General features: G+C 49.8%; 1 protein-coding gene across 3 annotated transcripts in view; it reads left to right on the top strand.

The window, feature by feature from the left end:
• TTC7A (tetratricopeptide repeat domain 7A) overlaps window positions 1-21,890 on the top strand; it is a 119,827-nt gene that overhangs the window by 23,297 nt on the left and 74,640 nt on the right. For 2 of the 3 annotated variants that reach the window (XM_027072511.2, XM_027072513.2), the window contains 3 exons: window positions 7,837-7,967; window positions 10,453-10,568; window positions 21,092-21,170. In XM_027072511.2, coding sequence (XP_026928312.1) covers window positions 7,837-7,967; window positions 10,453-10,568; window positions 21,092-21,170 — 326 coding nt within the window. Of the gene's footprint in view, window positions 1-7,836; window positions 7,968-10,452; window positions 10,569-17,112; window positions 20,238-21,091; window positions 21,171-21,890 lie in introns of those variants that run through there. The other variant, XM_027072512.2, reaches the window with a different exon arrangement.

Consider the following 21,890-nt stretch of genomic DNA (forward strand, 5'->3'; position numbering starts at 1 on the left):
TTCTGGTCTTTTTTCCTATAGGTTTATATGTGGCTTTTTAAAGAACAAAAATAAGTTCATACAATCATACTTTATAATCTCTTTTCTAAAGTGAGTATTTTATGAGCCATTTCCCACTACATATCTACATCACTGTTTAAAGCTTAACTGCATCGCATTGTTAGAATCTATTGCAGTTTAGCAAGCTTGTCTCCTGTTATTGGACCTCTAGGTTAAATTTCATCTTTTTGCCATTATAAATAGTGCTATGGTAGATATCTTTCAAACTAAACTTTTGCTTATGTCATTAATTTTTTAGTGGTAAATTCTTAGAAGTAAAGTTAGTGGATCCACTTTTTGGAGACGGGTGCATGGAGTCAAGTTGTCCACTTTCCTTTTTTTTCATTTTTTTAAATTGGTAAAATGTACAGACTCATGAAAAGATACTCAACATCACTCATAATCAGGGATATGCAAATCAAAACCATAATGACCTATCACCTCACACCTGTCAGAATAGCTAAACTCAACAACACAAGGACCAACAGGTGTTGGTGAGGATGCGGAGAAAGGGGAACCCTTTTTCACTGTTGGTGGGAATGCAAACTGGTGCAGCCACTGTGGAAAACAGTATGGAGGTTCCTCAAAAAGTTAAAAACAGAACTACCCAATCTATGATCCAGTAATCATGCTACTTGATAGTTCCTCAGAAAATACAGAAGCTCTAATTCAAAGGGATACATGCACCCCTGTGTTTATTGCAGCATTATTTCCAATAGCCAAGATAAAGAAACAGCCCAAGTGTCCATGAATGGAAAAGGATATGTGGTGTATATATACACAATGGAATATTATTCAGCCATAAAAAAGAATGAAATCTCATTATTTGCAACAACATGGATGGAGCTAGAGAGTATAATGCTAAGCGAAATAAAGCAAAGAAAGACAAATACCATATGATTTCACTCATATGTAGAATTTAAGAAACAAACATAGAGAATGAGCAAAGGAAAAAACAGAGAGAGACAAACCAAAAAATAGACTCTTAACTATAGAGAGCAAACTGATGGTTACAGGGAATGGGTGAAATGGTGATGGAGATTAAGGAGTGTATTTGTGATGAGCACCAAGTGATGTGTGGACGTGTTAAATCACTGTTGTACACCCGGAACTAATATAACGCTGTAGGTTAAAAAATTGGTAAAATATAGGGGCTCCTGGTGGCTCAGTCGGTTGAGCTCCTGACTTTGGCTCAGGTCATGATCTCGCGGTCTGTGAGTTCAGCCTGTGTCGGGCTCTGTGCTGACAGCTCAGAGCCTGGAGCCTCCTTCAGATTCTGTGTCTCCTCTCTCTGCCCCCACCCCTCTACTCTCTGTCTGTCTGTCTCTCTCTCTCCCTCTCTCCCTAAAAAATAAATAAACATTAAAAAGAAATTTTTAAAAAATCGGTAAAATATATATAATCTAAATTTAGCATCTTAACTATCTTTTAAAGATTTTATTTTTCATTGTGATCAAATACACATGATATAAAATTCACTATCTTAATCATCTGCAAGTGTACATACAGTACAGGAGTGTTACATATATTCACATTGTTGTGCAACCAGTCTCCAGAACTCTTTATCTTGGGAAACCCCAACTCTGTACCCACCAAACGTCTCCCCATTTGCCCTTCTCTGCAATTTCTGGCAACTGCTATTCTATTTTCTGTGTCTATGAATTTGTCAACTTTAGGTTCCTCAAAGAAGTAGAATCATACACTATTTGTCTTTTTGTGACTGGCCTATTTTACTTAGCATAATGTCCTTAAGGTTTATCTGTGTGACATATGGCAGGATATCCTTCTTTTTTTTTTTTTTATTTTTTAACGTTTATTTATTTTTGAGAGATGGAGATAGAGCACGGGGGGGTGGGGGGGGGCAGGCAGAGAGAGAGAGAGGAGACACAGAATCTGAAACAGGCTCCAGGCTCTGAGCTTTCAGCACAGAGACCGACACGGGGCTCAAACCCACGAACCGTGAGATCATGACCTGAGCCGAAGTCAGACGCTTAACCAGCCGAGCCACCCAGGCACCCCAGGAATATCCTTCTTTTTTACAGCTGAATAATATTCCAATGGATGCATATTTCACATTTTCTTTAACCATTCATCCATCAAAGAACACATGGGTTGCTTCCACATTTTGCCTATTGTGACTAATCCTGCTGTGAACTTGAGTGTACAAATATCTCTTTGGGACCCTCCTTTCAATTCTTTTGAGTATACACCCAGAAGTGGAGTTGCAGGTTCATAGGGTAATTCTGTTTTTAATTTTTTGAGGAACTGTCAGACTGTTTGCCACAGTGGCTGCACCATTTTCCGTTCCCGCAGTCGCCTGCTGTTTGAGTGTGATTTATAAGGTTCTTCCCTACCTGGCATTGAGGCTCCCTCCCTAAGGGCTGAAGCAATGACTTGCATTTCTTCCTCTCCCGTCCCCAAACCCAGAGTACCTAACTTGGGGCTTAGCCTTCTGTGGGTACCAGATGCCCTTGGACCAACTGGGTAGGAGGGAGGTAGGACTCCACCCAACTGGAAAGTTCCATTGCAGAGGAAACCGTTGTGCTCTCCACCTCTACATCTAGGGCCCAGAGCTCCAAGGGCGGGGCTTCTTGGAAAGGCGCCTGCCTGGGATGTGGTGACTCATCTCAGCCTGAGGAGGCAGATACCAGCCTGGGTGTTGAGCCTGGGGCTGAACCAGGATCAGCTTGCCTCCAAACCAAAAGTTCGGACTTCGTGAAAAAGCAAGCACTCTTCTTGAAAGGGACCTTCCCTTGGCTTGTAAAGCTGGGTGTTTTCACAGAAAGGCACCTTTGCCAGTGGGAATCAAGAGGCGGTCCCCTGGGCTTCCTGGCAGCCCCTGGCTTCCTTCTGGCTCACAGGGCTGTGTGACAACCACTGGGGTCTTGTGGGGCCAGGCTCAGGAGCAGTCCGTCTGTCTCATCTTGGATCTAGTGTTGTGGTTTGGCCACTTGTGCGGAAATGCTCAAGGGGCAGGCAGAGGGTGAAGGGACCCAAGGGCTGGAGTCTCTAGTGGGTTTCGATCAGATGTTTATGAACAGGAAAATGGACCTTCATGGGAGTCAAAGAGCAAATATAAAGAAGCCCCAGGGCGCCTGGGCGGCTCAGTTGGTTAAACATCTGATTCTTGACTTCAGCTCAGGTCATGATCTCAGGGTTCATGAGATGGAGCCCCACATTGGTCTCCGCACTGAGTGTGGAGTCAACGTGGGATTCTCTCTCTCTCTCTCTCTCTCTCTCTCTCTGCCTCCCCTGCTTCTGCTCTCTCTCTCTCTCTCTCAAAATAAATAAAGAAACTTAAAAAAAAAAAAGGTAAGGTCAAGAAGCCCCTTTTTATGGGCAGAACTGGGTGACTGGACTATCACCCTCATTTGGAGAAGCCATTGCCAAGCTCCAGGAAGCTTTTTGGTCTTATGTATATTGGAAATTATTTCACAGAGAACCACCTTAGTGACCATAGCTCTTCTACCTCCATCTTTTAGTTCTCTGCTGTCACAATTGCTTCCTTTGGAAAAGGCATTATATTCATTATTTTTTATAAATGTTTATACAGTGAGGTGTACCAATCTTAAGTGTATGATTTGGTGAGTTGGACAAGTGTAAATACCCACATAACCAACACCACAGTAACGACAACATTGCCATTACCCTAGAAGTTTCCTGCAGGCCCTTTTCCAGTTGGTTCTCTCTCCACTCCCAATAACTGGTTAGTTTCTATTAATACAGATTATAATTTTGCTTTTTTTTTTGAATGTCATGTAACTGAAATCCTATAGCATTGTACTTGTTTGGTATCTGGCTTCTGCTGCACAACCCAATTTCTTGGAGATTCATTCAGGTTGTACATGTATCAAGAGTCTGTCCTTTTGTTGGTCTGAGTGGTGTTCCATTGTATAAATATATGCCAGTTTGGTTATGAATTCAGCAAGAAGCATTTTGTAAACAGAGCAGGAGAAAGCGTACAAGTGAATGTGTGCAGGCAGCTCTGTGTCCATCCACTCACCAGACACCGGGCCATGCTCTCACTGTCTGCCTAGAGCACGGGCAGAGAGGCTGGTTACAGGGTGGGAAAAAGACATACACAAAAGAGATGCAGGTAAAATGTTCCACTGGTTCTGAGGTCAGGAGGCCTAAGTCAGCCTCCGGGAGGAGGTGGTTTTGCTGTGAGTTTTCCAGGAGGCTAGGACTTAGAATTCCCAGAGAAGCGTGGCAGAGAGGCCTCTACTGGGAGTGGAGGGAACACATGAAGCAATGGACAGCAGAGGCCCCACAGACACATGTTACTAATTTCACCGCTTTGTAGTGGTCAGCCCAGTGGAGGCTTGGGACTGGCAGCCCGAGCAGGCCAAGCGGCTGGCATTATCCATCCCAGGTCTGGGCCCAGCTGTGGGACAGGAAGGAACCCAGCCAGCAGCATGTGTCTCAGGGGAGCCGCAGAGCGGCCATGTCGAGACAGATCCACTCTAGGGCTTCTGGAGTGGCTACACCCTGCTGCCATCTGCAGCTGGTCTCCCAGGCCAGGCCTCTGAACCACCTTCCTGCAGGGTGGACAGGGTACGTAGCTGGGAAGGAGGAAGCAGGGCCGGCACCAGCAGTGAGCGGTGGCACCTGCCTTCTGCCTGCTTTCTGCGTCTCCTCCAGGACTCCCGCTCTTCCTCTCTCCCGTTTAGTGCTCTCTTCCCCTCCTGGTCATGAGTCATTTGGCAGGAGGCACGTTGACCCTCGGTGACCCCGGTAACTGAGTATTTGTGTTGAGCAAGGGCCTCCACGTTCTGTGCCTGTCTTCTCCCCGGCCGAGTCACACCGACCTTTGGACCTGTTCACGCCCCAGCCTGGCAAAGGGCAAGGTCACTAAATCCATATGAGTTGGGATCTAGCCAAGAAAAACAGTAATTCCTTACCTTGTATTTGCAGGGCACTTTGTACTTTGTCAGACATGATCAGGCTTGCCATTTCTTCAGCTGGCCGGCCAGGGCTTGTTAAATGCCTACTATGTGCCAGTTTGTAGAAAGGCAAACGTGATAAGGTTGATGCCTTTCAAAGTTTACAGTCTGGCTGGGTATGCATGTGAGTAAATATAAGAAATGGTGGGGCAGGAGTATGTAAAGCATAGACTGGGGCCCCAGGAGGGATCAGTTGGTTATACCGGGGTGTATTAGGAGGGGGCAGCCCTCAGCAGGGCGGAAGGTGAGTGGTAATTTTGGGTAGACTTGGGAGATTCAGCAGGGGTATGCATCCCAGGCAGGAGGAATGGCTTGAGCAAGGTCAGCATTGGAAACAGGAGGTTGGGTGTGGATGCAGCAGTTGTGGTGTCTTAGCTCGGGCTACTGTAACAAAGTACAGACTGGGTGGCATCAACACGACAGACGTTTATTTCTCATGACTCTGCAGGCTGGAAGTCTGAGATTAGGGCACCAGCATGGTCAGATTAGGGTGAGGACCCTCTTCCAGGTTGCAGGCTGCTGACTTCTTGCTGTGTGATCATGTGGCAGAAGGGGTGAGGTGGATCTCTGGGGTCTCTTTTATAAGGCTGTTAACCCCATTCATCACCTCCCAAAGACCCCTGCCTCCTAATACAATCACCTTGGGCACTAGGTTTTCAACATATGATTTGGGGGGTGGAGGACACAAACATTCAGCCTGTGGCATATGGTGAGAGCCAAGGCTGGGCAGGCGACAGGGATGGAATCCTAGAGGCCCTGTTATGGAGTGCCAGGAGTTTGGACCATACCTTGTAGCCCTGGGGATCCCTGGAGGGTTGAAGTGGTGGAGTTCTAGAAGGATCACCCTGGGAACAGTGTGCAGGGTGGAATAGAACAAGACATGAGGCAGGGAGGCCAGTTAGGAGGCTGATATGGTCATCCCCTCAAGAGGTAAAGCACAGGGGCACCTGGGTGGCTCAGTCGGTTAAGCGTCTGACTCTTGGCTTCAGGTCAGTTCATGATCTCATAATTTGTGAGATCAAGCCCTGAATCAGTCTCCACGCTGATGGTGCAGAGCCTAATTGGGATTCTCTCTCTCTCAAAATGAATAAATAAACTTAAAAAAAAAAAAAAAAGGTCAAGCCTAAAATAAGGGAGGAAGAGGAAGGATGGGGAAGTGTTGAGGGCATGTTCATCAGCTGGAGGGTAGGGCAGAGGGCAGGAGAGAGTTGGGGGTTCTATTCCTACAGCTCCTCCAGGAAGTTCATCCTGAGCACCTGTTGCATGTAAAGTACCGTGTGGGACACAAAGGTGGGAGCGACTGGATTCTGCCCATTAGGAAGCAACAGTCCAGGACAGTACTCTCTAGTCAGGTCTGTGTGTTAGTCCCATGTGACCGAAACACACTTTAAGCTGACTTCACTCTAAAAAGGGTGGGGGTATTATGGGCTCATATACTGGGAAGTTTCAGGGGGTAGAGATTCAGGCAGGGCACTCAAACGGTGTCATTAGGAATCTGCCCTCTTCTATCTTGACTCATCTTTAACCTGTAGATTTTTCTCCTCATTACTAAGAGTTTATTCAGTCTTCTTCTTTTCTTAAAAAAACCCAAAACTAATGCAAATATAGTTGTTTTCCTTTATGGCTTAACAGCTAATAAGCATAACAGTGCTCTCCCTTCTGGGCTTCTTACCTTTTTTTTGGGGGGGGGGGTTCATTTTGGGTTTTTTTGTTTTGTTTGTTTTTGCTTTAGAGCCATGATTTGATTTGATTAAAAAAAATGGGGGCACCTGGGTGGCTCAGTCGGTTAAGCGTCCGACTTCGGCTCAGGTCACGATCTCGCGGTCCGTGAGTTCAAGCCCCGCATCAGGCTCTGTGCTGACCGCTCAGAGCCTGGAGCCTGTTTCAGATTCTGTGTCTCCCTCTCTCTCAGACCCTCCCCCGTTCATGCTCTGTCTCTCTCTGTCTCAAAAATAAATTTAAAAAAATTAAAAAAATTTTTTTTAAATGTAATTGTGGTTTAAAAAAAAAAAAAAGCCATAACAAAACGTACCATTGCAAGCGTTTGCAGATGTACAGCTTGATCGTGTTGACTGTATTCACCTTGTGTAGCTTCATTTTCAGGCAGGCTTTCCCTAGCATTTCAGACTGACCTCCTCCCAGCTTCCCAGCCCCAGTGGAAAAAGTTAAAAGTTCCAGGGCTCATCTTTAGCCAGTCGCTATGGCCCTGATGATGGGTCTGCCCGGGAGATGGAGTGGGGGCCTCATGCTCTGCAGCTGCAGGAGGGGTGTTCATGGGGAAAGCGAGGCTCTGGGGCCAGAGAACAGGCAGTGGCTGCCTGGAGGGCAGAGGCAGCCGCTGTCCACTTCAGTCAGACTGACCTATGCACAAATAACTTAGGTGAGGTAGAAACTGGTTCCGTGGAAGGGTGCCTGCTGTGTGCAGATACTAGGGACTGCAGTGGTGCAGAAAAGCTCACATTTTGCCCACATGGAGCTTTCGGCTAAAGCGGGGAGAGAAGAGCTGGGCATAAATAACCAGTGTAGATAAATAACCAGTGCCTGGGGGCACTCCTGCAACTTGGAGGGAGGGTCAGGAATGGTTCCTGCGGGAGCTGGCCTGGAAGGGTAGGCAGGAAAGGTGCCACGGTGCAGTTCCCCGTGTGGGGCTTGGGTGTCCCCGCTGTCAGCCCGCAGCTTGACCCCAGCCGCCGCCAATACCACCACCACTGCTTTAGCCTCCTCCTTTCCTGCCACTGTGGACCTTGCCCCTCACTGGCTGCTCCTGAGCCTAGGTCTCCCTGGGTCTATGGGCAGGGCCTCGGGTTGGGGGGCCGGGGCAGGGCACGTCTAAGGTGCTGTCTTCCTCCCGCAGGCCTCTCCCTAGAACGCCTGCCCAACTCCATTGCTTCCCGCCACCGCCTGACTGAGAGGGAGGAGGAAGTGATCACCTGCTTCGAGAGGGCCTCCTGGATTGCGCAGGTGTTCCTGCAGGAGTTGGAGAAGGTGAGCACTCTGCTTATAGCTGCCTCTATTGAGCGCCTGTCATGCCAAGCCCCCCACTAAGCCTGTGGGTGACCCTTGTGTGTATTAGGATAAGGCACCCTCTGCCCCTGCGATGCCACTCCGCCTCATTGGTTGGAAGGCTTATCACAGTATACCTCTTCTGTCAGAGTGAGACCCTTCGCCTCCACACTCTTCTATTTATTTGTTTAATAACTAAATGAGTCCATAGCATTTGTGGGAGCCCAGAGCCTCCTGGATGAGCTCAGCTCGGACGACCAAATGTGATGGCCCTATATCTGTACCTGTAAACTTGTGTAATCCTCACAGCAACTGTATGAGGTAGACGTTGTACTTATCCCTAACAGATGAGGTTTAGAGAGATACAACCATTTGCTCACCGTGGTCCCTTTGGAAGAGGTGTTGGCTGGTCCTTGCACTTAGGCATCCTTCCCTCTCCTCAGGTGGCCAGGAAGCTCCCTACTAGATCCCCTCGGGGAGGGGAGGCCTTGGGGCCCTTTGTCCCAGCCTTTCAGAGGCCAGCAGTGCCGGCAAGTTGGGGCCTGGAAGTCCTCGGGCGTCCTCTTCTCCCAGCTCCCCCTTGCAGGGGGATGGGTGGGGGGGTGGGAAGGGGGCTGTCAACTGTTGGCAGGACAGTGGTTCTGGCGTTAGCAGATGTTACCCCGGGTCTTCCCTTCTGGGGGGCTCTTGGTTTAATGGGAGGACGGCAGACAGCTATATTTAACAAAGATACTGCTTTTGTGTCAGGCAGTACTCCTGAGTACTTTAAAGTCATTCTTGAATTTAACCCTCACACCCACTGGCTGGGATAGGCCCTGTTGTTCCTATTTCCCAAGCGAGAAACCCTGGCTTAGGGAGGAGTTAAATGACTTCCCAGAGTTCAGACAGTTACTAAGTGGCATTGGCAGGACTGGAACCCTGGGAGTGTGGCTCCGGTTACTTGCAGGGGAGAATTCGGGGGTGATGCCTAGGCATGCTGTTCAGTAGATGGTTCGTAGATGCTGGAAGGCGGGTGCTATGTGGCAGGGTAGACCTGGGTTGGCATCCTGAAGGAGGTGGTTATGAGCTGAGAGTCAGAGCCCAGAGACATTTGACCTTACCTACTTTGGCAAGTGCCAAAATGTCAACCCAGCACCTGTTTTGTGACAGGCCTTGTAGGAGGAGTCGTCCAGGCCAAGCCGATTCCCCCAGAGTGGGATTTCTCAACCCTCAGCACTATTGACATCAGGGCCGGATCATTCTTTGCTGTGTGGGGCAACCTTGTGTATTATAAAATACAAGTTGTGGCAGCTGAAGATGTCTCCAGATATACCAAATGTCCCTGGAAGGCAAAATCGCCTCCCTGTTGGGTGTCACTACCCTAGAGTCCTTTTACTTGATTGGGTTTCAGGAGGAAAGGAAAAGTTATTGGGGGACTCAGCAAAAACAGGACTCGAGTGCATTCCCTGGCGGAAGTCCACTTGGAGACTGGCATGGCTGAGTTGACCTCTGCTGAGGTCACATGGATCACTGCTAGACAACAGTGTTTTAGGAGCTCTTCACATTGGAAATGCATGTGGTTTTGGAGAAAACTTTCATGAAAAAGATGGTCTCCCATTCATCCAGAAGCCCAGGCTTTCGACTTTTACGGTGATGAGCTGTAATGGTGGGTAGGGCTGGAATCAGTGTCCTGTGGCATTGGGCAGACAAATGGGCCCCGGGAGCTAGCTATCTTGGGTCAGGGAAGGGCAGGCCACAGGACCCTGTGCATTCTCAGAAATGGTGCCATGTCCCTCCTCAGACCCAGCCCCAAGCTCCAAGGAACTAAGAACCTCTCTTAAATCTACTTCAATTTCTAAAAGACAAGATGGCTTACTGATTAGTGTCTTGGATCAGGGCAGGGAGGTGGCCCAATAAAGGCAGGCCTGTCTCAGTGGGGCTGGGTGGTCCTCTTAGAGCTGAGGCTTAAGGACAGCTCATTAATACCACAGTTGCTCCTCAGGCTTCCCTGGAACCAGGAGTCTTAGCCAGTTAGACTGTGCTGACATTCCATGGTTATATGACAGGGACAGTGCCTGGTATATGGTAGGCACTCAAGTGTTTGTTGAATGAATGAACCAGGAAGTAGTAGAAATAGCCTGACCCTGTAACTGGCCAGACTGAAGTTTGAGGTCTAGGTGCATGCCAGCTTTGTGACCTTAGGCACTTTCTGAGCCTCAGTTTCCTCATCTGTAAAATACAGACAAAACCAGCTTTGTAGGGCTATTGTGGGCATCCAGCATTTGGATGAGGAGAGAGTGTTTTAGACATATTTTAAACAAAAGCAAGTTAGGTTGGATTTAGCCTGAGAATCGCACCACGCGTCCCTGAGGCAGCCAGAGACTTGGGATGGTAATGGGACTGTCACCTCCACCGGGGCTGGCTGTGACCCCAGCCCCTCCAACTCACAACTTTGAGACAGCGGCTCTCTCTGTGTTCCCCTTCCCAGATCACAAATAACACCACATCACGGCATCTGAAAGGCTCTCACCCAGTTGACTATGAGCTCACCTACTTCCTGGAAGCCGCCCTCCAGAGCGCTTATGTGACAAACCTGAAGAAGGGGTAGGTTGCTGGCAGCTAAGCGGGACCTGGACATTTTCCTCTGGGCCGGGGTGTTCCTGACGCCAGTCGTGTGGAGTCTGGCCTCTCAGATCTGGGTGTGTGCGCGTGTGTGCTCTCTCGAGAGGATCGGCGGGGGCTGGTGTGTTCACATCTTGTCGGGCTAGGGTACACAGAGGTGCACGCCTGCAGAGGGGGCCAGTCCTGCCCTAGCTGGACCCCTGGCCTGGAAGAGGCCTGTGCTGTCCTCCTCTCTCTCCACCCTACCCTCGCTGTTAGATGAGAGGCTGTTGCTCAAGTCCCTGTTTTCTGAATGGTAAGAACAGGGCAGAAAGGTCCCAACCAGGAGGCAGCTGTCACCCGCTCTCATGTGAGAATACTGCCCAGAGCTCCTGGTCCATCCCAGCTGCTTAGAAAATCAAAGGCATTGTTATCAGTTCTGTTATTTTTTGTGGCAGTCCACAGCTGGGTAGGCTGTTGGCCCAAACTTGAACTTCACACCTTGTTTTTTTTCTTTTATTGTTTCAAGTGCTAGGTCAGGGAGGCTGTGGTGTCACCGTTTGGGACATGTGGACCAGGAGGCCCAGAGAGCCAAGGCAGCTTGACCCCCAAGGGTGGGGCTGGCCCCAGAGCCCTGGGCTCCTCGGACCACCCTGTGGCTGGGGAGGTGTGGGACCGAGGGACATCACAGGGACCCTGGGAAGCATGCTGCCTCTGCTCCACCTCCACTGTCTTTGTTCTCTTGTCCTTTTTTGGTTGCTGAACTTCAGTTTTAGAGATACAGTGGCCCGGTGGGCTAGTTCCTGTTTTTACTGCCCAGACAGCTGCCACCTGGCTACTTCTCTCTAGCTGCAGACCTCCATTGCCTGGCTCCGCCCGCTCCCCCGGGGCACCCTGCTTTTGGCAGGCGTAGCTCTCAGGATGGATGGGGGATGTGAAGAGATGCCACCTTAGCCGAACCTTTGCAGTGTGGGTCTGTTTCTGCCTGTTTTGGCAAAGAACATCTTAATGGAGCATGGCCATACCTACTGTTTAATATTGTCTCTCTCCCAGAGTGGAGTAGAGAGCAAATCCTAAAATATTTACTCCCTTGCCCTTTGGAGAAAATTTGTTGACTGACGCCTGCTCTGCGTTTAAGAGGCCCTCGCTCCCAAGGCCTACTGTAGGCACAAAGGGTGGAGGAGCCCTTCTGTATGGCAGACCCTAGGAGTAGATTTTGTAAGGAGGGGATCTTGGTGATTTCGGTGTCTTGTCCCCTTCATGCTTTCCTTTAACAGATATTAATTATCTTAAAACACATGCTGAATTTGTGCAAGGCACTTGGTAAGTGCTTTGTTTCATGTGTATTTCATGGTCCTAGCAGTCCTCTGAGGCAGGTGCATTTGTTACATCCCCATTTTACAGGTGGGAAATGGAGGCCCAGAGGACGTAAGTGACGTGTCCTGGGCGGAGCCAGCTGATGCTCCTGCCCAGTAGGCTCTCCTGCCCACAGCAGAAACCCTGGGGTTAATGAGATCCTGCTGCTGCCCCCAGGTGCTCCAGCCTAGTGAGTGTGCTCCAGCTTGGAAGGCATGGCCTCAGCTTCCAGTGTGAAGATTTCAGGGGCACCCTGGCCATCTGGAGGTCACCAAGGCCTGGGAATTGGAGACCACACAGCAACCCTGGGCAGGTTCCTTTTCTACCCTCCAGCTCTGCTTCCTTCCTCAAACAGGGGGTTCCTGTTTGTCCTGTGTGTGTGAGGGGTGTGAGAGTCCAAGGAGAGGCAGGAATGAAAAGACACTTTGAGTACAGAGCTCAGAGCACAGGGAGGGGATTGCTGTCCCCCACCTTTCCACTGCAGTCCCCTCGGGGCTGTCTGCTGTCCTTTCCCACACCACACTTGCTGCAGGTGTGATGAGGTTAAGGTGACCGTCAAGGACAGCCAGGAAGGAAGGAGGGAGAGAGCTGGCAGTTATCAAGCACCTGCTATGTGCTAGACTAGACCATGTGCTCAGTGTACAGCACCCTGTGAAGGAAGTCAGGTGACCCCAGAATGCTTGAGAGTGGACAAAGGACTGGACAAGGTTGAGTAGCTTGCCCCTTAGTGCCCCTAGTGGATACCCACTAGGATTCCAGCTTTGGATCTGAGCAGCCTTAAAACCCATGTAGTTTCCTGTTTGGGAGTGTGTGGGAGAAGGACAGAGCCCTGGTGATGGTTGGGCTGATCCTTGCTCCGCTGACTCAAGGCTGTCTCTGTCCCTCTGGGACCCTGAGTCACCATTCTCAGCGGGTGGCTCCTCTTCCCGAAGCTGGTCCCACCCTCCTGGTGGGGCTGTTCCTCCCTGCCTGTGTTCTGCACACTCTGGCTGTGTGTGTGTGTGCATGTGAGTGGTGGTGGTGCCGCCGGCGGTGGACAGAACATTCACCAATCCTCACCCCTCCAGGAAAAACCAAGTGATATTGTTTTGTTCTTGTCACTCTGCTCCCCACCCTTCATCCTCTTTTCCTCCTGAAACAAATTTCAGTGCTGAAAGCCAGGATGCTGACTCTTCTCCACCCCCCTCGCCCCCACCCCGTGCCTCCCAAATAAAGAGCAATGGAAACTGAATCATCTTTTCTTTCCAAGCAAACAGCCCAAACATTTGAAAGCTTTAATGTAAGCAGCAGTCCCCGGTTCACGTGGCAACAGCTCAGCCCCTCTGTCCATTTCCTGTGGCCGCGTCCAGCCCAGAGGTGGCCCGGGAATGTGACAGATATTTAAAGCGTGGACTGTGTGCCCGGCTGGACTTTAAATAATTTCTTTACCCCTTTCCTCTTAACAGTAGCTAATACTTGTTGAATACTTGCTGCATGCCAGGCAGAATCCTGTGAACATAGAGGAACTAATAATGTTCCCATTTACTGAAGAAAGGAGAAGGGGAAGTAACTTGCCCAAAGTTGCAGAGCTAACGGGTGGTAGAGGCAGCATGCCTGGTGCTGAATGGGGTCTGTGCCCCCGCAGCCCGAGACCTCCCCTTCCACGCGCTCGAAATGGTAGGAGCTTTCATAACTACCTGTTAACAGCCTTCAAGTCAGAGTTACATCTTCCTAGGTGAATCGCCAGTTCCAATATTTTTCTTATATATTTGTTGTTGTTAGGAAGTTCAAACAAACAAAAAGTCACCTTAAGCCAGAGTTCCTCATCCTCAGTACCTGTTGACATTTTGAGCCAGATACCAGTACATTGTAGGCTTTAGCGACATCCCTGGCCTCTACCCACCCACTAGATGCCAGTAGCTCTTCCTGCCCCAAGTGTGACAACCAAAAATGTGTCCAGATGTTGACAAATGTCTTGGGTGGTGGAGAGCTAATCACACCCAGTTGAGAACCACTGTCTCAGCCCAAGTTGCAAGAAGCAGAGGTTCAGGGTAGGTTGGGACCCCGATACCTGACATTGGGTCTTCTCCTCCAGGGCAGCTCTGAAAAGTCTTCTAAGGGTCTCCAGAACCATTTCCTGCTGGCTAAATCCACACCCACCCCCGCCCCCCCCTCACTCATCTGGGCTTTTGGGGTGTTTGGGAAGGTGATAAAACTATTCCCTATGTTCTGAGAGGTTACAGCCCAGTAGGGGGTAGGGGCTAAGGCAAAAAACAAAAAACAAAAAACAAAAAAACCCCAGAGAATAGTCCAACCATTCATTTCACAGAAGCCTCTGAGAGCCCGCCATGAACCAGGCATCCCACCTTACTCAACAGGTTTGAAGCCAGGAACAGGATGAGCTCCCCCCCTTAGGGAGCTTTCTTCCATCCAAGCACTGAGCAGACAGTGAAGGAGCTGAATGTAGCCATCAGAAGTCTAATGGGAGGGAAGGAAGGCAGGGAGGTGTGGGTGCTGCTGGCATAGGGGGACTCTCAGGGGCCAGGGAGCCTCTCGGTGTTAGAAGACTTCCCTTGGGGCCTAAGGAGCAGGGGGAGATGGTGGGACCTGCTTCTGCGTAGAATCTGCAAGCTGGCACTCATTCCATGTGGGCCTTGGGTGGATCCTGGGGTACTCTGCCCTTGGGGCCAGATGGCCACAAGCAGTGCCTGGTCCCATGGTCCACCCTTGTCCCTCCAATTGAGGATTTGACATAATTTAAAGGATATGGTGTTCTCCACTGTGAAAAATGGGATATGGTGGTATTTGCTTGATCCCCAACAGCTCTTCTTTTATTCTGAGCTTTGGTTAAACCTGGGCCTCAGTATTTCACACTTAGTATGTTTGAGGGACATTCATTTTTTCCAGGGGCCTTGCCCTATTGATCCATCAGTTAATTCCCCCCCAGATGACTTCTTCCCCTTGCTCTGTGGCTGATGACAGGGTTCCTAACTGACCTGGCACTGAAAATACTGACCTAAAAGGACAATCATGAATTGGGAGACCCCCTCCCTAAGGAGGGGACCCTGCGGTTCGATTCCCCTCGCTGCCACCAGAGGGCAACCGTAGACTCTGAGTAGAGCTTTGTCCCAGGTAGTTCTGCAGAGCCTGCTGCCAGGAGAGGGCACCTTTCTGACGTGTTCTTATGACTGCGGACAGTGGCAGCTGGGCCCAGAGTCCTGGCGGTGGGAGAGGTTTGGTCTCTTTTGCATGAAGCAGCTCCAGGGGTGAGGCAGCAAGGGAAGCCAATGGCGATGCAATACCAGGAAAGCTGACTGTCCCTGTCCGGGGCCCTGACCTCAACTAGGACCTGAGTCTTTGGGCATCTCCCAAGAAACAAGAACATAAACTGACTAGGCTCCTCCCCCAGAGTGGACAAGAGGCCATTCTCTTTGGAGTGTTTTTTTTCCCTTCCTTCTGCCTGGACCTACAGAGCCTTTTCTTGGCTCTGGGCTGGGAATAAGCTTGAGCCATGTGTATGGAACCAGGTGGGCTGTACATTTTGTACATGATAAAAATTATTATTTTTTTTTAATTACTAAAGCAATATGTGCACACTGTACCAAAACCAAACAATAGAGAAGGGAATGTGTGTGCTTTCTAAGGGAGTTTCCTGGGGCTTGGCAGATTGTTCAGCCTTATAAAAGCACTCTCCCTTTCTGGGGGGGGGGGGGGGGGTGTGAGTCTGTGTGCGCAACTGCACATGCTTCACCTTGCCAGCTAGGTGCTGAGTCAAGAGGCAGCTAAGGCAGCCTGGGCTGCAGATGGCTGGGGTGGGGTGACGGTGGGGGGGCTCTGCCCAATGGTGAGGCACCTTAGAAAGCCCGGCCTGCTGTTTGGTATGACCTTGTGAGAGGTGTGTTTGATCAGCAGCAATTTTGTCTTGTCCTCAGCAGCCTCCCACTATCTGTAGTGCTGAGGAGGGCAGGAGACAGGTTGTTCTAAGGGGGATTCAGGGGCCAGAGTCATCCAACAGGAAAGCCCAGGAGAGCCTCCTAGTGGCCTGTGTCACTCTTTGGGGCACAGAGACACCTCTGAGGCCCATTGGAGAGAACACACTCTTCCAGCCTCTCATAATGCACAGCCTGTATTTATTGTTAGCACCCACTGCCCATCTCTCACCTTGCTAGAGAGGAAAGATCTCCTTGCCTGGATGTCCTCAATGCCCTTTTTCTGGGACTTGGGGTGAAGAGGAGAGCTTTAGTTTTTGAAACTGATGATATGGATCTATGGCAGGAGTAAACAGCTTGATAACTATTTGAGCTTCACCTGACCTGGTCTCCTGATTCAAGTCTCCAGCTGTTGGGATCTGCCAACTGGCTGTGCTCTTTGGCCAGAAACCTCTCTTACACAATTAGTGCCAGCCCTGAAATGGGGACTTCTGGTCAGGGTCACATGTACCAGTGTCTGTCTAGATTTCATTCAACCATAAATTCCATGCAGTTTCTTATTCTCTCAAATCAAACCAAGCCAAAAACAAAACAAAACATTTGTTGAGTACCTACTGTAAACAAAACACTTCGCTAAACTCTGAATAAATTGAGTGTGGCTGATTTAACAGACCGTGAGCTCCTTACCTGCAGGCCATGAATGAGACACTCATTCTGTCTCTCAGTTCATTTTATCAGGGCATTTGTTGAATGCCCCTTGTCAACAGGGCTGTTGACCAGGTACTGAATATACAGTAGGTACTTAGTAAAGACTAGTCAATTAGCTGAATTCCAGAAGTCCTGGAGTTCAGATGGCCTGGAAAGGAAAGCATTATCTTTCTCAGGAATCATTTCAGTGTAAAGGGAGTAAAATCTGAACCCTTGGTGCCTATGGTAAGCTCGCCTCTCCCCCTTGGGTATTAGATGGCCTGAAAAGGCAGACGTCTACCAGGCTTTAATTTTCCCATTGGAAAATGGGAGTTTATTTATTCCACAATGATTTCTTGAGTGCCTTCTATGTGCCAAGCATTGTGCTGGTACCTGGAAGAACCAAGCCAGCCTTACCAGCCTCATCAGAAGCTGTGAAGACTGAATAGGACAAAGCATTTAAAAAATCTGTTCGCTGCCTGCTGCTGACGAGGGGCCCGGCAGTGGGGGGAGTGGGGAGGGGCGGCAAGAGGTAGAGGGGGGAAGCTTGCCACCTAGAGGCCTCCCTAGATGACCCATCACTGCGTGTACATCTCTGTCTTTCTCTTCCTGGCCGGCCAGGAACATGACTTGGGATCAATCACTACCTGGCTTCTCCACACACAGCCTGCTTCTGGGCCAGGGTTGATCTGAGGCCCTGTTTGGATATTGTTTAAAGTGGCAGCTTTGCTCAGAAAGGTCAGTGTGAGAGACCAGAACAAAGAGATCTTTCAAGCCGCCCTCTCACGGGACTCGGAAAAGCCCCAGCTCTACCTGGCACGATTAGCGTTAGCTCAGGCTAGTGGGAGAAACCATCTGATTTCCCATTTCCTGGAGGGATGAGCTGAGGCAGAAGGGTGTTCCCAGCATCTTAGAACAGGTCAAGGCCTGTTGAGAGCCTGAATCTCTCCCCATACAGCCCTGGCCACTGAAGCCTCTGTATTGGTTTTTCTCTTTATGTGTATTCAATAAAAATTGGGATTTACCCAAAAGATGCCCAAGGGTAATTATTTGCTGTGCTAAAGAATTCCTGGGAGCTTATTGAGATACCAGAATCCCTTACAGATTTGAAAATAGTAAAATTACACAACTTTTGGGACATAGGATCTTGTGAAGATGCAGTTCTGATTCCTTAATTGTGTGTGTATTGGGGGGAGGCAGGATCCCTGAGAGCCTGCATTTCTCTGAATCCCCTGGGCGATGCCAGTGCCGCCGGTCTGGGAGCCCTCTTCCAGTGTTGATGATGTGGAGACTAAAGGCAGGGAGAGAACAGTCCTTGGGCTGGAGTGGGAAAGAGAGACCATAGTCCCTCTTGGCTCTGGGCTCCTGGTAGCAGCCTGGGCCAGGCTGCCAGGGAGGAAGCTGGCAGGGAGTCCACAGAGTGGAAAATCACCCACAAGTCCCAGGAGCTACCAGCTGTCTCTGGGCCATAAGGCCCTGGGGCAGTCCCAGGGTGCAGCCCCTAGGTCCAGCCTTGCCCCAGCCTGTGGCCATTGGCCCAGCTTCCTGGGCATTGCTCTCCTACAGACTTCCCAGAGCCAGCCAGTCCTGCTCTCTTCCGGGAGCTCATGCAGTCTGCCTTTTCTGTCTCCTGGTGGTGGCTGATGTTGAGCTCTCCCCTCAGCTGGCCTGGCCGACAGCCTGCTGTCCAACTCTGGGTTCTTTTCTAAGGCAGAGGCCTCAGTGGGACTGAAGGGCCTCTCCTGCAGACTCCTCCTACTTGGGCTCCTGGGGACTGCCAGTCTGTCCCTGGGTGTGATTTGTCTATGGGGAATCCTGCTTATATGTCCCCTGGGGAGGCAGGGGCTGGTGGAAGGCGAAAGATGGACTTAGAGCTGGAAGATCCCCTCAGGTACTACTGGCCCTTGCCCCCTACTCATTCGGTCCCAAACTTCAATGCAAAATAATGTGGCAAATGAAAACATAATGTAATGTCATCTTTAGGACCCAAACTAAAAGGAGAAAGGAAAATAACTAATATTTAGTGAGCCTCTACCACATGCCTCGGTGCGTTTGGGCTTCACGTATGTTCATCTTCCTGACCGCACTATGAGTAAGTGAGGAATCCTCCTATGGATGGGAGATGAGAATCAGAGTGGCTGCTTCACTTTCCCAAGATCACAGATTCAGAATCTGGCTGCAAAGCTGGACTTTCCATGTCAAGTTGTCCCTTCTGGAACCTGGCTTCTTACTTAGCATAGGGGAAGTGGAAGACACTGAGGATCAGGTAAACCAGTGGTTTTCAAAACTGAATGTTCATTGGAAGCCCCTGAGGACTTGATAAAGCCCAGACTGCCGGGCTCTGCCCCAGAGTTTCTGATACAGTGGGTCTGGAGTGAGGGCCTCAGACTTTGCATTGTTAATAAGTTCCCAGGATGCTGATGCTGCTGGTTCAGGGACCACACTTTGAGAACCTGTGGTCTAATCTATTCTTTGCCAAGCTCTACCTCTAGTGATACACAAGATGGCTTTGAGTGATATACAGACTAACTTTTTATAAGTACTTCTATATTTAATACCTATTTCCAAAAAAAAAACCCCTAGCATACCAAATCCCTAATTTCAGGTATTTTTTTGTGAAGGTATTTACTAAAGTAAAAAAGAAGATGTAAAGGAAAGTATTGCATAAATAATAACACTGATGGTGTGCAGCTAGTAGCAACAATTGCAAATGTGATATGCAGATGACAGAAATCTAGGAGACACTGTCCAAACTGGAGTCCTGATTTTGTAGAGGAGGAGACGGTACACAGCCCACAGGTGAGCCCCTCCTCAGGCTACATGGCATCTGTAGCAGTACCCAAACTTGACTCATCTCTAAGGGCCCCGTGGCTTCCTGTCCTGTTTGCCCCTCTTGGTTCTTCAGAAGCTCTGGACAGACTAGGAAAGGTCGTTGTGACTCTGACTCTATCCCAGGGTCTTTACCTCCATTCTCAGCCCCACAAACGAGGATCTGTGTTTATAATGTTAGTCGTTTGCACATTTTTACTTTCTTCTCTGAAACCAGAGGTTCCCAGAAGGCAGGGACTTGGTCTGCAAATTTTTCTTTTTATGGCCCCATACCCCAAAGCTCCTAGGAATCTGTTTTGTGCATGAAAGTTGCGGGAGGGGCTCCTTGACTTCCCTAGCTGCCACCTTTGGCTCTTCACCCCTCTGTAGTCTTTCACTTCTGAATTTGACCACCCGGCAGCCTCTGCTTTCCCTGTGAGCTGTGATCCAGGGAACCCCCACAGGAAATGAGAAGGGTGGTGCTCAAACATTTGCTGAGCACATGCTGTGTGCCAGGAGCTGTGCTAGTGCTGAGCTTCAGCAGCAGGACTGGAGCCCTGCCCTTGGAGAGCACAGCGCACCAAGGGTCAGCCCATGAATGGAAACTGACCACACAGTGTCAAGCTTCAGAAGAGGAATTAACAGGGTGCAAGAGGGACACAGGCAAAAAGGGTGAGCATGGGGAGGAGTTTGGGCTGGCTGCAAAGAGGAAGTGATATTGGAAAGGCTTTCTGAGGGTGAATGAGGAAGGGCTGTTTAAGGCAGTGGGAGGAGCCTGTGCCAAGACTTGACATAGGTCACCTGGGTCCGTTGTTCAAAATGGACCTGAGTGGCAGGAGATGAGATGGGAGAGAGGCAAGGGGGCAGTCCCTTCAGCCCCGCGATACCTTGCTGAGGACCTAGACTGGATTCTGTAAGCCCTGGAGGTGCTGACGAAGGGACCAGCCTGGGGAGGAACAAGATGACTTTTGTCTGTCAAGTGGACCCTTCCAGGGGCGATGGAGCAGTGTTTCAAACTGCAGGCCACAACTAGTGAGTTGTGCAAACTAGTGGGCTGCAAGTTCTTTTCAGTGGGCTGCAGCCAGCATTTTTAAAAAGAGGAGTAGAGAGAGACATAAAGTAGAAAATACCAGAGTGGACGGCACACAGTAGAGCTAGGTAATGTGTCAAGAAACTTGCTTCAGTTTTATGTAAGGAAAGTGTGTGCATACCGGGTTGCAATTTAAAATGTATATTTTACTTTTGGTCACACTTTAAAAAGCTTGCAAATTATTTCAGGGCCCAGAGAGCTGGCAGGGGCTGGCGGGGGCGGGGGGGGCAGGTGATACTGGCCTTTGTGGTGATGCAGGCTGGTCTAGGGCTCTGGTGATGGGGACTGAGAGGTGAGGATGGACCCCAGTGTTGACCAGGTGTGGTGGGTGAACATGAAGAATTTGAGGCTGATTCAAGTCAGAAAATCTGACACCAGCCAAAGCTTTGGGGCCAAGACAGTGTCTTGTTTGAAATATTCCGTCTTGGTCCCCTTCTGGTAGTGAATGGGAAGCCTGGGTTCCTGGGGGACTGTGAGGGAGAGGGATCCTTCTTATTCTCTGATCAACTACATCCTGGGCTTCTAGGATCCTGGTGTTACAACTCTGACCTTTCATTCCAGCTGACTTTTCAAGTAAAACTCTAATGGGCCAGCTTCTACTTACATCTGCAGGTTTGATGATGGTGTCTGTGGGAGCTAGGCTGGTAATGACCCTGCTTCTGCTATCTTCCCTCTAGGAACATCGTGAAAGGGATGAGAGAGCTCCGGGAGGTCCTACGCACCGTGGAGACCAAAGCAACTCAGAACTTCAAAGTGGTAATAACACACGGCCGAGGCCTCGGGGTTGGGTGCTGGCTGTGGCTGGCCTGTTCAGGGCTCACTTTCAGTGGGAGACAACAGAAGTGCTAGCAGGCAGCCTATGAATCAGGGATGACAGTGTGTCCCACGCATGCTTCTCCTCTCCCTGTCTGTGCTCATGGCAGACATTGTTAATCAGTCTCCGCATTCTCTCCCACTACGCCTGGGAGGCACCGTCAGCATCCTTGTCACAGCACTGCCCACAGCCCCTAGCGTTAGATCAGAGTTAAAACCTAATGTCATCCCTTCCTAGCAAGGTGCTGCACCAATTCTTAGGGATTGTTTATGAACCTAATAAATAACCTGGACTCCCTTTCCTTCCCCAATTCAGGTCTACCTTCTCAGGCTTTGATTCACCCAAAGTCAGAGCCACAGCTGCTTCTCACTCTAGAATTTTTGGTCAAATATCAGAAAGCCATCTGGTCGAGAGAGCTGCCATGCCAGTGGCTTTATGCTCTGCAAGGGCTTGCTGAATACTCAGAGCGCTGCTGGGCTCCATGGGGCCAGAGGAGGAGGAAACATACATCTTGTCTAGGAGAGGAAAGAGGACAGGAGATGAAGTAGAAGCCATCAAAGGCCAACAGAAGGGGTGCTGGAAACAGAACAGGGGGCTCCTCAGGGGTGGAGAGGCAGGCCTCCTGAAGGGGCAGCACACTGCAAACAAAGGCAGGCGGATTT

Source organism: Acinonyx jubatus, chromosome A3, assembly GCF_027475565.1.
Source record: "Acinonyx jubatus isolate Ajub_Pintada_27869175 chromosome A3, VMU_Ajub_asm_v1.0, whole genome shotgun sequence".
Lineage (NCBI taxonomy): Eukaryota > Metazoa > Chordata > Mammalia > Carnivora > Felidae > Acinonyx > Acinonyx jubatus.